Source organism: Hyaena hyaena, unplaced genomic scaffold (assembly GCF_003009895.1).
Source record: "Hyaena hyaena isolate Hyena2069 unplaced genomic scaffold, ASM300989v1 scaffold_144, whole genome shotgun sequence".
NCBI classification, from domain to species: domain Eukaryota; kingdom Metazoa; phylum Chordata; class Mammalia; order Carnivora; family Hyaenidae; genus Hyaena; species Hyaena hyaena.
This window is the reverse complement of record NW_024080776.1, coordinates 992,750-1,010,742: the sequence shown is the minus strand read 5'-3', so window position 1 is coordinate 1,010,742 and position 17,993 is coordinate 992,750. Positions and strand designations below refer to the sequence as shown.

Here is a 17,993-nt window from a genome sequence, read left to right as displayed (position 1 = left end):
AATAGCCTAGAGTTAAGGAGTGGGTGAGGTGGGAGCGAAGAGAGTAGTGGGTATAAAAGAGCAACATGAGGGATCCCTATGGTGATGTAAGTGTCCTGTATCTTGATGTATCAATGTCAATATCCAGGTTATGCTATTGCAATACAACTTTACAAGAGGTTACCAATGGAAACTGATAAAGGGTACATGGGATCTCTCTATTATTTCTTACAACTGTATGCATATGAATCTACAAGTACATAAAAATAAAAAGCTTTCCTTAAAAAAATGGATGGATGCCTTGGTGGCTCAGTTGGTTGAGCATGCAACTCTTGATTTCAGCTCAGGTCATGATCCCAGGTTTGTAGGATCTAGCACCACATAGGCCTCTGTATGGAGCATAGAGCCTGCTTAAGATTCTCTCTCTCTCTCTCTCTCTCTCTTTATCTCTCCCTTTGCCCATCTCCCTTACTCACATGCATTTTCTTTCTCTCTCTTTTCCATAGTTTAAAGATAAAGTTTAAATGATCTTTTTCTCAGATGAGTCTATGAGATGTGCCTCTGGAGCCATATTTAGAGCAAGGCAGTCAATAAGTATTCCCTGACTTGGAGGGAATAAGGACCAGTACTCTCTAGGGCACAATCCTGGGGCTGACACCATTTTATATCTTCATTAATGGTCTGGATAAATTAATAGCATTCATATGAATTCATTAATTAGTTAATTAGAGAGAATTAGCAATATCTTAGAATATGGGAATTTAAAGTGTTCTCTTTTTTATGTTTATTTTATTTTATTTTTAAAATTTGTTTTAATGTTTTTATTTATTTCTGAGAGAGAGAGAGACAGACAGACAGCATGAGCAGAGGAGGGTCAGAGACAGAGGGAGATACAGAATCCGAAACAGGCTGCAGGCTATGAGCTGTCAGCACAGAGCCCGAAATGGGGCTCGAACTCACCAACTGTGAGATCATGACCTGAGCCTAAGTCAGACCCTTAACTGACTGAGCCACCTAGGTGCCCCTATTTATTTATTTTAGAGAGAGAGTGCATGCGCATGAGCAGGGAAGGGGCAGAGAGAGGGAGAGAATACCAAGCAGGCTCTGTGCTCTCAGCACAGAGCACAATGTGGGGTCCATCCCATGAACTATGAGATCACAACCTGAGCCAAAACCAAGAGTTGGTCAGTGCAAAATTCCTGAAGTGTAGAAATGCTTTAAGGGCTAGAGGCTCTGAAAGGTTGCATGATGAACAAGGCAGAAAATGGTATGGTGAGGAAATTGGAGAGGTAGGCAGAGGCCAAGTCACAGAAGACCTTACAGGTCATGGTAGGGTTTTATTTCAAGTGCAATGGTAAGCCATTGAGAAGTTTTTAAGAGAGAGAGTAATACTATTCAAGTTGTATTATTAAAGGACCACTTTGGCTCATCTATGGAGAATGGATTGAGAAAGAGGTATGGAAGCAGGGAGGTCAGTTAAGAAGATATTGTGATAGGCCCAGTGAATGATGCCAGTGTTAGGAAGTGGAGTAGTAGCAGTGGAGATATAGATAGAAATAAGTAGGTTAAATATTTTATATTTTCATGGTAGAACTGACAGGATTTGTTGATGGCTTAGATGTGGGGAGGAAGCAGGTGATTCTTAGGTTTTGGTTTGATCAACTGTGTGAAGGGAGGAGCTATTCACTGAATAGATTGAACTGGGGAAGGAATAGTTTAGAGGAAGAGGAAAATTGCATCAGTAGTCTGTGCAATAGATATAAATTCACTGTCAAGCTGAATCGGAAATGAAAATCAACTTGAACATTTATCATATAATTCTTTTTAAAAAATACTTATTTATTTTGAGAAAGATAGAGTGAGAGTGTGAGCTGGGAAAGGGCAGAGAGAGAGGGAGAGGGAGAGGGAGAGAGAGAGAGAGAGAGAGAGAGAGAAACCCAAGCAGGCTCCTCACTGTCAGCACAAAGCCTGATGTGGGGCTCAATCCCATGAACTATGGATCATGACCCAAAGCAAAATTGAATCAGATGCTTAACCAACGGAGCCATCCTGGTACCCTGATTGATTATATAATTCTTGATAAAGGTAGTAAGAACGTAATGAGATGGTAAATAAGAATGTGTTAGAAAACAATACAACTCATTAAGGTCAAGGGAAGCTACCAGATGCTCTGGCCCAGGCTTCCTAATAAAGCAAACCCAGGCTGAGATCAGCTGGGCTCTGCAAGCTTAGAGCTGCCATTGGAAGTCCAATTTTGGGTTCAGCTGCAAGTATACACTGGGAGTAGGAGGAAATCTCCATTCATTCGGTATTTTTAAAGTACCTACTGTGTGTCAGGCATTGTTCTGGACACTGGAGACAGTCCAGGACAAGACAGATGGGAATTCATTCTTCCCCCCTTTCCACCCTCTATGTTATGCATATACAGAGTCCTGAGAAATTTTTTAACACCATAAAGCTCACTTCCATAGCAATTGCCTAGAACCCTAGTGTCCCAGGACCTTCTTGCCCTTGGGATATTTGTGACTATGTCCTTTTTAAAGTAGATAAAGTGGTAACCTCTGACTCAGGGTTAGAAGATGTGGACCTGCTGCAGTCCTGCTGATAACTTGCTAAGTATGTGACTGTGACTGAAATAGTTACTTTAGTTCTCTTGGTCTCAGAGACCTCTTCTGTGTGAAAGAAGAAGACTTAGCTAATTAGCAGTGGTTGTCAAACATTTTAGCTGTGGCCCCTTTCTTGAAGTAAAATCTTATATAGAATTTTTCTCGTCAGTCTTTCCTCATCTCCCAAGGCAGTTTCTGAGACCCCTACAGAACTCCTAAAGTTTTAGAAGGTTGAAGTTTGTAAATAAACCACTAGAAGATCTGCAGGTCTCTCCTGTTCTAAGACCTGCTGCTCTATAAGAAAAGCACTATAAACAACAGAACAACAAGACACAGTCCATTACTTAAAAGGAGCTAAAATCTAGTAGAAGGGATGTGCTACAAGAATCAATCAATTTGGCTTATGGAGCAGCTTCTATGTGCTTGGGACCATGCTAGGTGTGCTGTAACACTTTCTACTTCTCTTCAAATGGAAGGTTTTGGCTCGTGGCTTTCCAGTGTCTTCTTCACCCCAAGTCCTGCCATCATCCTGGAAGATTCCAAGGCCCATACAGATCACCCACCAATGCCTTGGCATCTCACTTCCTTAGTCTCCTTATCTCCAATCACCTCTCCCTCTTTGCCAACTATCTGCATAACCACACTATGGGTTGTATCATCAGCAAATGCTTCACTTCCGAAATAACTAAAATGAGATATCCAGATCCCAGCTTTTTCTTTTTACATAATTTTTACATAAGTACCTTCAATTCCTTTCTCCTTTTTCTATCAGCTCCCTTTACCTGCTTCTTTATCCAATGTAGAACTTACTGTTCATTACTTTAATCACTGCCTAAACAAAATATTCAGCTTTCTTCCCCCATTGCCCTTCCACTGCACTCATGTGGCAAAACCTTAGCCCTGGACAAACCCAACTGTCTTCTCATGCCGATACTAAATGTTGCCCCACAGATCACATATTCTCAAAGATAGATGCCATATAAAGTCACAGTCTCTAGCCTTAACTGGGTCCTCAACACTCTCTGCCCTCCCTAGTTAGCTTCCCTTTCCATTTGCCATAGTGATTATTTCAAACTTTTTTTTCACTCTGTTATAAACTGATATTTCTATTCCTCTCTTTCAGCCCATGACTTTCTTGCCTACTTCACAGAGGACGCAAACCATCACAGAAGTCTTTTGATTTCAAGTTAAAAACTCACTTGGATCTCTGTCCATTCTCCCTTTCTTCCTCCTGTTACAATGGACCAGGTGGCTGACCTCCTAAGGCTAGTGTCTCTCAGGTATTCAGAACCCTAAACCTGTCCATTTGAGGACTCTCTCATAAGCATTTAAACATACACAAATTTCCTCTAATTTCAGCTCCATATTCCCTTCTCCCTTTCACAACCAAACTTTGAGCGGTTACACTCATCAGTTTTATTTCCTCAAATTCCACTCATTCCTTAGTTCACTCGCATTCACAATCCCATGAGATGGGATCTAAGAAGCCATTTGTTTTTTACCCTTCCTTGGAGCTACCCTTACTAAAGTCTTCAACTACATTCTTAATCCAATTTAATAGTCACTCTTTATTCTTTATTTTCTTGGCAGTACATGACACTATTTGCTTTCTTCTTGGAACACTGTTTAATCTGGCTTCTGTAACACATACCCTCCTGACTTTCCTTCTAATTCTTTGGCTGCTTTGTCTCAGTTAGTTTGAGCTTTCCTTAGGTTTCTGTGTTAGGGTACTTTCATCAAGCAACAACCAGGCCATCTCATTCATCACATGACTTCTGCTTATGTCCACTTATAGATGATTCTCATCTCCTGCCCAGGCTTCATTTGCTCTTGGCATGGCTGTTCCAGAGACACTTCAAAATCAGTGTTTCAAAAGCTGACCTCCTTCCCCTCCTCCCTCAAAACTGTGTTCTGTAACTCAGAGGATGACACCGTCAAACCAGAACCTTGAAAGTCTTCTTCTTCTTCTTCTTCTTTTTAACGTTTTATTTATTTTTGAGAGAGAGAGAGAGAGCATAAGCAGGGGAGGGTCAGAGAGACAGAGAACACAGAATCCGAAGACAGCCTCCAGGCTCTGAGCGAGCTGTCAGCACAGAGCCCGACGTGGGGCTCGAACCCATGAACTGTGAGATCATAACCTGAGCCGAAGCCAGACGCTTAACTGACTGAGCCACCCAGGTGCCCTGAAAGTCTTCTTCTTTAGCCTCTTCCCACACTCTGATTACCATACCTTCTTCCTCACTTCCTATACTCATTAATCCTGAAGTCCTGTTGAGTCTACCTCTTCTCAATTCCCTCCACTTTTCTCTGTCCTCACAAACACCATCATTTCTCACCTAGATTATAATAATAGTCTTCTAACTGGTCTCATTGCCTTTGTTCCTGTAATAACAATCTATTTTCCACACAGTAGGCAGAGTGATTTTTTCTAAAGCACAAATCTGTTCGGTCTCTTCCATGTTACTAAACCCTGTGATAGTTTCCTATTGTCCAAACTTCCTCATGCAGGCACTCATGTTCCCTCATGATCAGGTTCCTGCCTACTTCTTCACTCTCATGGTCTCCTTCATGCTCTATGCTGTAGCAGCACTGAGGTCACTGAGTTCCTCAAACAAACCATGCCTTCTCATGTACATGTCATATACCCCTTGAAAGTTAGTCCCTCATCTTTTTGCTTGGCCTTTGGTTACCCATACTTCAGGACTGTTTGTTATCTCCTTTAAGAATATTTTCCAGGGGTGCCTGGGTGGCTCAGTCAGTTAAGCATCCAACTTTGGCTCAGGTCATGATCTCATGGTTTGTGAGTTCAAGCCCTACATAGGGCTCTGTGCTGACAGCTCAGAGCCTGGAGCCTGCTTCAGATTCTGTGTCTCCCCTTCTCTCTGTCTCTCCCCCACTCATGCACACACGCATGCACGCTCTCTCTCTCTCTCTCTCTCTCAAAAAATGAATAAACATTAAAAACAAGAATATTTCCTGGTTTATTAACCTGGGCCAGGGCACTTCCTTCGTGTTTCCGAAGTATCCAATACTATCTTCCCCCAGCAGACTATTTGGACCATAAGGGTAGAAACTATGTCTTATTTTATATCCTCAGTATCTTCCTATAGTAGCTGGCACATGGTAGACAGGCAATTTTCCTGTGGATTGTGATTGTGTCATGCATCTGAGATATGTGGAGGCTATGAAGTGGGACAGAGGAGATAAGCAAGGAAACATTATGAGAAGGAGAGGGAAGTATAGGGCAGAAATGTAGACTTCTCACAGTCCGGGTGTTGGGAAGTAATTTGGACCAAGTCAAGGAAACAGGTCACAGCAAGGAGCTCTTTATAGAGAAGTCTAGTATCTTTATCTAGTATCTTGCTCTATGTGGCAAATATCTCTACCGATTCTTTCAAGTCATCTGGTTGGATTTTTGTCAGCTTTGATAATTAATGTCAACTTCTTCTCTTGAGAGTGTTCAGATTGGTCACTTCATCTCCACTGCTGCCCCCTCAATCTAGGCCAGTCTTCCATCTGTGGCTCATATCTGGATTAATTGGTCTGTTTTTCTTCTTCAGTTTATCTCTTATAGAGATACTAGAATAATCTCCCTCAAAAACCCAGTAATATACTTCTCCAGTGCTCAGGAACTAGACTTCCTTTTTCCCCTACAGCAAACCTAAATGCCGTGATCTAGCTTCTTGGCCCTTTACTCTTGTGACCACTATTACCCCTGTTCCCCGCCACATCTCCAATATGCTTTTCCCACTTCTGCAACTAGGTTTCATGATTGTGAATCTTGGACTCAGCACGCTCTAAAGTTAAAAGCAACTTTTAAGAGGGCATAAAATCCAGGGGTCCAAAACTAGCAAAAAAACCTCCTTCTATGTTAAAACATTTTGAAAGATATAAATGTGGCCATACCTAGACCATATTTTCCTAGTTCATTGATGATGTATTCTTTAGTATATAATATATAAGTCAAATTGCTATCTTTTGTTTCCTTTTGATGATCTAATTCTAGGCTTTTGCCCAGGAAGAATTCAATTGCATCTATTATTGTGCCAAGGCAGAGTAATACATTTGTCCAAAGTCTAACAGTTTCTGTGAAAAATACTTTTGGTGAAAAAGTAGGAATACAAGAGTTAAAGGGCAAGATTAACAAGAAAGAAAGGAAGAATGAAAAAAGAGGAAAAGGTTATCAGATACAATGTTAAATAAAAACAGCAAGGGGCGCCTGGGTGGCTTAGTCGGTTAAGCGTCCGACTTTCGCTTAGGTCATGATCTCACGGTTCGTGGGTTCGAGCCTCGCGTCGGGCTCTGTGCTGACTGCCAGCTCAGAGCCTGGAGCCTGTTTCGGTCTGTGACTCCCTCTCTCTCTGACCCTCCCCTGCTCACTCTCTCTCTCTCTCTCTAGAAATAAATAAAAAAAACCTTAAAAAAAAATTAAAAAAAAAAAATAAAAACAGCAAAAAACCCTCTCAGCTTTTTTGATATTTAGAGTATAATCTAATTATGTAAAAAAAAAAAAACCACATATATGTACTTTTATAGAGAGAAGAAAGAAAAATTAGGACATTAACATATCTCCCTGGTGACATTATGTGCTATTAACAACTCCTTTCACTTTTCCATGCTTTCCAAATTTTCTACAAGAAGTATAAAATTATTTTAAAAAGCAGGAAAAGATTTAAAAATTTAATAATATATCAAAAGGAAACTTCTTGGGGAATTCTTGATTATAACTAATTTTTCCACTCATACCATTTGGAAACAAATGTCAAATTCTTATAATGATCAAGCCAAATAAAACATACCCTCCAAATAATTAATACGATATGGGATTTTCTCAATTTACCAGAGTTCCTTTCCCTCTTCCTTTGGGCTTTGAATCTCTACTTCCAAAATTGGTACTTTAGACACAAGATCTTGACAGTTATTTTCACTTGTAATTAAATCAGCAGCTGCAGTTTTGCTCCCTACAGTAAAATGATTTAATTGTTCAAATTCTTGTGAAAGCTTCAAGACCTGTAAAGTTAACATGAAAAGACAAATATTCTATTTTGCATACTCTTATAGATAATTATTAAAAAGGTACATTTAGTCCATTAAATGCTTAAATAATTATTGACAAGTATATACATTGACATCCTAATTGGGGTCTTCTTCTAATTTAACTTAACACTTTGCAGTTGTTATAGAACTAATCCATTTTTACCATAGGCATAAGGATGTGTAAATCCATGGTTTTAAAGAAGGGGATTTTTGGAAAGAGGGAGAGAGAGAAATAAAGAAAAAGCAAGTGTAGCACCAATCATGTTAACATTGGAGAGGTGAAGGTATGTGGACATTCTTTTTACTATTTTTGCAACTTTTCTATAAGTTTGAAATTATTTCAAAATAAAAAGTTTTTTTTTAAGTGAGAGAGAGCCAGATTACCAGGATAGTGATATTATATTCTTTTTGCCTAAGTTCATCTCCTGTGTTAAACTATCCAATCATATTACATAAGACAAGATGCTTTAATTGTGCAGTGTGATGATAACTCACTGTATTCTGGACCCTCCCCTCCCTAGGTCACATACTACTTGATCCATATCCCAATCGCTCAGCAACTTGCGCCCTGCTTTCAGGATAGAACTTCACATAGGATAAATGAGGCCTGGACTTGGTCCTCTGTTTCACATGTGGTACTAAAATATAACCCAATGTATTTTAACTGTGTGTTCAAGCCTTCACTTCCTTCTGCCATTTTAATCAAGACCAAGAGAATAACTGAGGAAGGGACATTTCAGCCCGGAGTTGTTAATAATAGGTGGGACTCCAGAAATTACACTACAGGCAACCTCCAATGCTGACTAACTCTGGTCTAGCAGCCATTTTTACACTTGGGGAACAAAGTGGGGTCAGGACATTTAAATATTTTTCTAATTTTAAGTATAAGCCTAGTTTTCAGGATAACTGGGAAAAAATGCGTTCATTTGAAGGTTTAAGGTTGAAGACCCTTAAGTAAACTTCTGTTTGTTTTGAATTTTGGGGGATGGTGGTGAAATACACCTAACATAAAATTTACCATCTTAACCAGTTTAAGCGTGTGGCTCTGTGGTATTAAATACATTCACAATGTTGTGCAGCCACTGCCACCATCATCCCAGAACTCTTTTCATCTTGTAAAACAAACCTAATACCTATTATATAATTACTGTCCTTTCTTGTCTCCCCCAGTCCTGGGCAGCCACCATTATACTTTCTGTCTTTATAATTTTTACTACACTAAGTACCTCATCTAATTGGAATCATAGTATTTGTGTTTTTTGTGATTGGCTTATTTAATTTAGCATAATGCCCTCAAGATTCATCCATGTTGTAGTATACTGCAGAATCTCCCTCTTTTTTAAGGCTCAGTAACTTTCCATTGTGTGTATATACCACAATTTGCTTATCTATGCATCCATCAATAAACACTTGGGATGCTTCTAAGCTTTAACTATTGTGAAAAATGCTGCTGTGAAAATGGGTGTGCAAACATCTCTTCAAGACCCTGCTTTCAATTCTTTTGGGAATATCTCTCCAGAGAGTAGAATTGCTGGATCATTTGGAGGTTGTCTTTTTAAGCAAACCTTTTACATTATAATACGTGCTCCAAAATTTAAGCTTTTCGGAAATTGACTTAAAGTGAAAAAAAAAATTCACAGATTAATTCTAAGAGTGAAAGACTGGAAGAAGTCTATTCTGAGTCATAGCTTGGCTTATAGACTACACTATATGGCAATTTATTTTCTAATAATAAAAGAAACTCCAATTTGCACGTAAACTGTTACTGAAAATTAATTTCCTTTTATCTTATCCTCATAAAAGATGAAGTCAAACACTGAACATTTAAAGAATTAATTCAGTCTCACCTTTGTTTCTAATTCAGAATTCTCTCTTTGTAGCAGGTCATATGCTATTAAAAAATGGTCTCTGTCTTCTGCTGCCCCTGGAAGACTTTGAATTTCACTATAAAGGCATATAAGTTCTGACTTTGAATTTTGCAATTCCTGATTAAGAAATAAAGACATTTAGTAAAATAAAATGAGATTTTCCCCATAAAAGTCATATTTCTAAAAAGGAATCTTTGAAACGACTCTCACGTTTTTTTTTGTTTTTTTTTTGTTTTTTTGCTTTCCTCCCCCAACTTATTCTTCTAGCAGAACTACTTTCTTAGTGGTTAAAGTTAACTTAAGTCAATTAATGAAACTGAACATTCTTAGTTTCTATCATTCACAGGTTGAAGGACTGGGTTTCTAGAGTCCTGTGGAGAGGGTACATTCTTCAGTAACTCCTGCGCTAGATATATTATCTTTTTTAAAGTGTATCTTTTTCTAATTTACCTTTTATAGACTAACTGCACCTTAATCTTGTGACAACCTCATGTAGGAGGGCTACTGAAGCAGGCTCAGAGAGTGTAAGTGGACTGCCCAAGGTCACATAGCCAGGAAGTGGTATAGCTGAGATTCAACCATCTGACTAATTTCAAACTCTGTGTTCTTAACAACAAATTATGCTGCCTTAGTTAATAATGTATATTCAGTGACTTAATCAACTGGGACTTCCTCTAATCCTCTGATTTTTTTTTTCTATATCTGTGAGAGAAAACCCTTTAGTTATATGTAGATTCTTATCAAATTTGTACATCGATGACATGGAATATACAGTTTGGTTGGTGGACGACTGGGGCCTGAGAGTTGGTCTGTGGTGTCCTATGAAGGGAACAGGTGATATAAAATTTACTTTAGGAGAGGAGTCACTTGGTACTTTCCCAAAACCTTCAAATCAGAAGGAGAAGAGAATGTTGATGAGGAAGGCACTGGGCAAAAAAGAGAGAAAACGGAGAGTGGTCACAGGAAGAAGGCAAGTGGTATCAATTTCCTACCTCATTGTATTGAAAAATTCCTGCAGGTCATCAGGATGGGATTTGGGGCATTGCACTGGCTGTCACCCACCCTGCAAACTGATTAAATGTCCTCTAAATTGGTGATCTAGACTTCCATGGACTTACTTCCAGGTCTCTCTTCTAAATATAGGCTGGTTATCTACTGATAGACCTTTCCAAGATGGTAGGACAAGCAGTTAAAAGGAGAAAGTCCATGCCTCTATGACCACCAGAATAATGAAACACCTACTACTTAGAGGTCTCTTTTTGGCTAGTGCTGGAGCTGGAACTCAGCCTGAAGGAACAACAGTCACCCCATTATTACTAACAGAAACACATATTCTAGAGCTACAATTTATTTTAAAATCAAAATAAATGATAACATGAAATCTCTAAATTAGGAATGCAAAAAGAGGAGAATAATATCCTAAGTGGCAGAATACCTCACTTTCAACTTGCAAAGCGTTCTGTACAGTATTAAGATCGGATGTCAGTTGTTTTATCCCTTCTCTCTCTTTTGCCAACTCACTTTCAGATATGTCAGTGTTTTCTTGGCTCATTTTTGAAATCTGCAAAAAGCATTTTACATAATTATTTCTCTACACAATGATGTTTCCTATAAATTCTAATAATACTAATTTCCTCCCTAACTAAATTATAAATTCACCTAGAGGAGATACGAAGCTGGGAAAAATAGTTCATGGTACCATAGCTCATAAGAGACATTTTTCTCTCTGAGCCTGTTTTCTCAACTGTAAAATGGAGCTAATATTTGTCCTACATACATTATAGCCATCAGAGGAGGAATAAAGTGAGATTTTGAAAGTATTTTGTAATAATGTTAAGCATCTACCAAATGGAAAGTATTGTTGAAATCTTTCTAAATGAATTGATAACAGTAATTGGAATAATAATGAGATCAGCTACTAGTTAGTGCTTACCATACGTCAGATATTATGTCTGGTACATGTTTTACTTGTGCGATCTCAGGAACCTACGAAATTGGAACTACTATTTTTATTATTGTTATTATTCCTTTTTACAGAGAACAGAGGTAAGGTTCAGATATATTAGATATTTTTCTCAAGATCACACAGTCAGCACTGGGATTCAAACCAAATTTCACTTGTATGTTCTTACTTTTAATATCTACTCTATTCAGACTTGCCAAAGTACATTTTCTCTTGTCACAAAAATTTATCAGGAAATTCAGTTGAGGGCAAAATGCAGGTTAGTGACTACAGACTGAGAATTGAGCCAATTCCCTTAACACTACCAGAACCCTCTTAACTGTCAGAACACACCTGTCAAGTAGACGAATTGCTCGTTTGTCTCAGCCTGCCAGGGAACAGCGTGAAACTGATAGGTCTCTAACTCTCCAACTTAGGAAACCAAGAATGATATGTGGGAAAAGAGTCTTATGGGTCTTGTTCTATTCACCAACAGTGGCATACTGAGCCAGTTATTTAACCTAGCCTCAGTTTCCTTGTCTGAAAAACAGGGAGAATGATGCCTATGCATACATAGTTGCTTCATGTACAGCAAATGCTCTATAAATGGGAATTTATATTATTGGATTGTTCTGAATTTTCACATTTACTCTGCAGCGAGGCAGTACCTTTAGCCATCCTTACAATTTCAACACACTAGTTTATAGGAAATACATTTTTTCTTTTCTTTTCTTTTCTTTTTTTACAAATAGTTTATTGTCAAATTAGTTTCCACATAACACCCAGTGCTCATCCTCACAAGTGCCCTCCTCCAGGCCCATCCCCCCCTCCCCCCCACATCCATCAGTCCTCAGTTTTTGTCAGCATTCAAGAGTCTCTCATGGTTTGCCTCTCTCCCTTTCCCCCACCATTTCCCCCCTTCTTCTCCCCCTTGTTCCTCAGTTAAGTTCCTCCTAATCCTCCTATACGTGCAAACATATGATATTTGTCCTTCTCTGCCTGACTTATTTCGCTCAGCATAACACCCTCAAGGTCCATCCATGTTGCTACACATGCCAGATTTCATTGTTTCTCATTGCCATGTAGTATTCCATGGTATAGATAAACCACATCTTCTTGATCCATTCGTCCGTTGATGGACACTTAGGCTCTAGGAAATACATTTTCATTGGGCTCCTTACTGACTGCCTACTCTTGGGAAGGCTTTCTGTAACCACTGATCACAATTGCAGGATGAAGGATTTATCATTCCCAGGGGTGCACTTTCTCCCTTTGCCTATTTTCAGCTATGCTGAAGCATCCTTATGGAGTCTGCCTCACCTGTGTTAGCAACTGTCACTGAAAATGACCTTTTTATTTCTTACCTCATTTGAATCTTGTACTTGCATGGTTTCTTGACCTTTCATGTTGGTTTCTCTCTGTCTTCCTATATTACTGATAATTCAGGCTCTAAGATGGAAATCTTAATCCAAATAAATCATCAGTTAAAACATATACATACATGTCTTATTCTAAAAAAATGCCAGATGGGGGAGAAACCTATAGTTTTCAAGTGTCCTTCCCTGGAACAACAGCCTTGAAAACTTTCCCTCCCACAACTTTTACTTCTTCTATGGTCTCCGAGCCTTTGGAGAATTGCTTTATTAAGTATTTGAGCCTTGCTGCTGTTTGGTAGTGCAACCAAAGTGACCAAGTATTGGAAAAATAAACTATAAGATCTTCATTGTCCTGAATTAAGCTGCTACTGTACCTTCCTTTTTTTCACTTTTGAAAAGTAACCTTTTTAAAAAAATTTTTAATAAATGTTTATATATTTTTGATAGAGAGACAGAGTGTGAGTGGAGAAAGGGCAGTGAGAGAGGGAGACAGAGAATCTGAAGGAGGGGGCACGCTCTGAGCTGTCAGCACAGAACCCGACACAGGGCTTGAACTTAGAACTGTCAGATCATGACCTGAGCCAAAATCAGAGGCTCAACTGACTAAGCCAACCAGGCTCCCTGAAAAGTAACCTTTTATTGATGATTGGCCCAGTAACAAATTATATGCAGAAAAAGCTTCTGAGTATTTAGATGTAATTTACAAATAGAAGACACCACCACTGATATTACTTTTATTCAGAATTAGGCTCTAACAGAAACTTCAATTAAGTTTTTAGTTTAATTCAGAGATAAAAACACTCATTTACTTAAGCTGGAGGAAGGAAAGAGTGGATCCACCAAAGAGTTTTGCCTAATTAAATTTTGGAGAAAAGTATTCTGGGGTTTTGCTTGTACTTCTGGATTCATAATTTACTGCCAGATATGTATTCATTTGTTTCAAAAATTTTCACTAATTCATTTTCAAAAATTAATTCATTAGTTTAGTAATGTTGATTACCAGCAATTCCCCTTTTTCATGTTTAATATCGATAAAATAGGAAGAGATGAGTTGGAAAGAATGGAAAAGACAACTGGAAAAAAAAATGCTAAAGCCTCGGTGTAACTTTTAGAAATACTCCTGTCAAAGGGTATAGAAAAAAGACATGGTTAAGAACGAGGCCAACTTCTCAGCAGCCCTGTAAAAGGATCCAGGAAAGGGTATCACCCCCTCCTGCTCTGGTGAATGTTTCTGCACATCCACACGTGACATGCTGATGCATTCAGCACTCAAGGCAAAGATCTCCTCGGCTCCACCCTTCCACCACCTGAGATGTCTCCATGTAAAGTGCGGGGGGGGTGGGGGGGGCGGGGGAACGTTTCAACTCCCCTCATTTCCTTTGTGCTTTCCTTTGTGTTTTTTAGCATAAGAATGTCATGTATTTTAATGCCATAACTTTTAAAAGATACCTTTCAAAGGAATGTATATTTGTAATCTCCCATACTTTATGCCATACTAAAAATAGTTACGCATTTAGGCAATTTATGTCCTTCATGGACTTTGTGGTGACCAAAGTTTCAAGCAGAGAAACACAGGAAAGGTGCAACAAACAATGTGAGAGGTGAGCGGCGGGATGGCGAGAGCTCTGGGTAGCTGAAGGCAGCCTACCTACCTCATTTGTCAGGCAGCAGTGAGCAGAGGGAGGCACTGACAGGCGTGCTAGGGAACTGCCTCACCAGCGCGGGGGAGCCACCAACGACTCTGGAGAATCGTGTAACAGCTTGGAATTTTCCACTTTCAGTGTTCTACTACCCGAAAGGTGGGGATCATCTAATGCTCTGGGCCAAACTGTGCTCCCCGGGCATGGTGTGACAAGTGTTCCTGCCACCCCTGCTCTGTGCTTGCACTGTGCTGTGCCCTCACACAGGCATAGCCAAGGGGGTGCCAGATGTGGGTGCCAAACAGGACAAAATATGCCCAGTTAGCCCATCCAGGTAGACATGGTTTATGTACTCAGTGCTGGGCACGTTGTGACCTCCATCGGTTATAATAAATCCCCTATATAAATCCCTCTGTAAATCCTCATAAGAGTTGATATGATGGACAAAATCAGCTGGAAGCCCAGACAAATATCTCCTAACTCTGTCTCTTACATTGTTCAAGTTCCTTTGAATTCTCCCAAATATGACATGGGACTACCCCCCCCCCCCACCTTGGGGAGGGTTGTTATAGGGATTACATGAGATTATGTTTATAAAACATCTAGGACAGAACATGGCATATGAGAGATGCTCGACATATTGTGGCTTTTATCATTCCTACCAGATTCCTAGCATTTCTTCTCTTCTAAGCATTTTCTCTGAGAATATGCATACTAGCCACATTGAGAGGATCTAATGAATGATAAATCTGTCTGCATATAGCAATCGGTAAGGAATACAGGTCATTATCTTAAGGAATTGGTTTAAAAGATTGTTTTTTTCTAAATTATTTGTTCTTCTTTTAAAATTTTTAAACATTAATTAATTACTTATTTATTTTTGAGCGGAGGCGCAGAGAGGGAGGGAGGGAGAGAACCCCAAGCCAGCTCCATGCTGCCAGCACAGAGCCTGCTGTGGGCTCGATCCCCAGGAACCGTGAGGTCATGACCTGAGCAGAAACCAAGAATTGAGTCACCCAGGGGCTGCTGAATTATTTGTTCTTTTAAAGTCACTCCTTCTCATTCTTGAATGCTGTGAATAAACTAAGGGCTGAGAGGGCTGGGGGTGAGGGGAAGGGGGGTGATAGGCATGGAGGAGGGCACTTGTTGGGATGAGCACTGAGTGCTATATGTAAACCAACTTGACAATAAACTATTTAAGAAAAAAAAAATAAAGTCACCCCCTCTCATTTATTTTCAGAAGAATACTTATGGGGACACTGCGTCTAGGGATCCCAGAAATGAGGCTTCCCTGGTTGGTGTGGAGGCAGAAAGCCTGGAGCTTTGCATCTCCAGCAGGAACGTCAGGGATCCCTGAAGCACAGTTTTAAAGTCACGGTGGCAAAAGCATGGGTTTTGTAGTCAGTTGAAATTTGAGATCTTCCACATTTATGAATTTGTGATCTTGGATTCCTCACTATGCAGGAGGGTGAATGATACTTACCTCCCAGAATGTTCTGCTAACATTACATGAGTTGTATCAAACCCACAGCAGAGTCATTACAACATTGTAGGCACTCAGATCTTAATTTCCATCCTTTTCCTTCCTATTTGGAGGAAACAGGAAGTAAAGAAGCCAGAGACCAGGAATGATGGCTGAGCACCTGTCTAAAAGCTGAGGATCATGCCAAGGGTGAGCGTGACCCTGAGTCAAGATTGGAAGCTCCTAACCTGCTGATTACAGCACTCATTTCACTCAATTCTGCTGCTGAGAATGATCCTTTAGTTAATGCTGAGTGATATCACTATTGCCTGGCTGCTAAACACAAGCAAGAAAGCTTGGGTCTTTTTCTTCTTAAAAGATTACAAGATAACTTTTATGGGAAAAATCTATTTAGTTACTTCCTCTTTCCTCAAGAAGTGATTTTATTGACTATTTTTTAAAAAGTTTATTGTTTTTTAGTAAACTCTACACCCAATGTGGGACTCAAACTCATGACCCCAAGATCAGAAGTCACATGCTCTTCCCACTGAGCCATCTGGGCCCACAGTTAACCAAAGAAATGATTTTAAAAGATCATTTAACTATAATTTACTACTTATTCACTGAATACCTATTCTGATTTTAAAGACTTCTATTTGTAAAAATTTTTAAAGGGAAGAAACATTTATTTACAATGTTCCTCCTTAGCCCCTTCTGGGGGCTCTATGTGGGATGAAGTGAAAGGATCATCAAAAGTCAATATAAGCCTTTATTATTTTAGAAATCCACACATATTTCAAGTCTTGATGACAAAGTAGAGAAAACTGGTTTACATCACAGCCACAGGACTAAGATTAGACAAAGAGAAAAACCTCTGGTATTTAATATTAAACATGAAAGGAAAATGTGTTATTTTCTTTTCTAAACATGTTTTAAAATAAGACAAGATGCTCATTTATTCAGAATGTCATAGATAACATCTATCCTGGGGGGGAGGGATTTACCAGTTACTCTATAAGGATCTGTTCTACTGTCAAGAATTCTATGGGATGCCTGGATGGCTAAGTTGGTTGAACGTCCGACTTTGGCTCAGGTTTGTGGGTTCGAGTCCTGCTTCGGTCTCTGTGCTGACACCTTGAAGCCTGGAGCTTGGTTTGGATTCTGTGTCTCTCCCTCTCTCTACCACTCCCATTTCCCACTCGTGATCTGTCTCTCACTCTCAAAATAAATAAACACTAAAAAAAAAAAAAAAAGGATTCTGTGATACAGAGGGCCACATGGAACTGTACCCCTGGTAGATACCTTTCCCTTCAGGAAAGAACTTGGTGCACTCTTCCCAGCCACCCTCCAGTAAACAACTGAACATGGTTAGGGATATTAAGGCCTGGCCATTTCTAGTTAGTGTGGCATCTCTTCATAGGTTATCACAGTGCCAAAGCCCTGTTGGTCTGAATAAGACTTCTCAGAGCTACACCACAGGCTGAGGCTCTTCCTATCCAATCTTCCTTCCTTCTTCCTCTTCTTTAACAGATATCAGACCCGCATCAGGATCTAAAGGCTTTGATAGCCCACGTCTGCTGTTCCCTGATCCTTCTCGAGTACCACTCCCAATAACTCTCCTCTAGGTTTGTCTTGGTGCCTGCTTCCCAGATCAGCCTCCTTCCAACGGATATATGGGTAACAGAATAGGAATGGGTCACAGTCGTGGTCGCCATCAAAGACAAAAGAAAATGACCATTTGTTTAAAGATATGAATATAAGCATCCGAGAAGCTCAATGAACAGCAAGGAGTATGAAATGAAAGAGACCCATACCAAGACACATTATAATCACCAAACTATTGAAAGACAAAGACAAAGAGATAATCTTGAGTACAGCAAGAGAGAAGTGACTTGTCACTTATAGGAGATCCTCAATAAGATTATCAGCAGATGGGCTGATATATTCAAAATGCTAAATGAATACTCTGGTTTATCTTCAGATCACATAAATCTTTTGCCTTTTACACAATTCTAAATGAAAAAAAAAAAAAAAACCTGTTGGCCAAGAGTTCTATATCCAGCAAAACTGTCCTTTCAAGAGT

General features: G+C 39.5%; 1 protein-coding gene across 3 annotated transcripts in view; it reads right to left on the bottom strand.

The window, feature by feature from the left end:
- The window catches only part of LOC120236079 (coiled-coil domain-containing protein 30-like), an 80,336-nt gene extending 64,381 nt beyond the window's left edge, over positions 1-15,955 (bottom strand). Inside the window, exons 1-5 of one of the 3 annotated variants that reach the window (XM_039238710.1) lie at positions 15,932-15,955; positions 12,797-12,894; positions 10,926-11,051; positions 9,470-9,607; positions 7,426-7,595 (exon numbers count right to left, since the gene is read on the bottom strand). In XM_039238710.1, coding sequence (XP_039094641.1) covers positions 7,426-7,595; positions 9,470-9,607; positions 10,926-11,051; positions 12,797-12,838 — 476 coding nt within the window. In that variant the 5' untranslated portion in view covers positions 12,839-12,894; positions 15,932-15,955. Of the gene's footprint in view, positions 1-7,425; positions 7,596-9,469; positions 9,608-10,925; positions 11,052-11,786; positions 11,973-12,796; positions 12,895-14,460; positions 14,533-15,931 lie in introns of those variants that run through there. The other 2 variants (XM_039238709.1, XM_039238711.1) reach the window with 2 other exon arrangements.
- Positions 15,956-17,993: the final 2,038 nt, after the last annotated feature.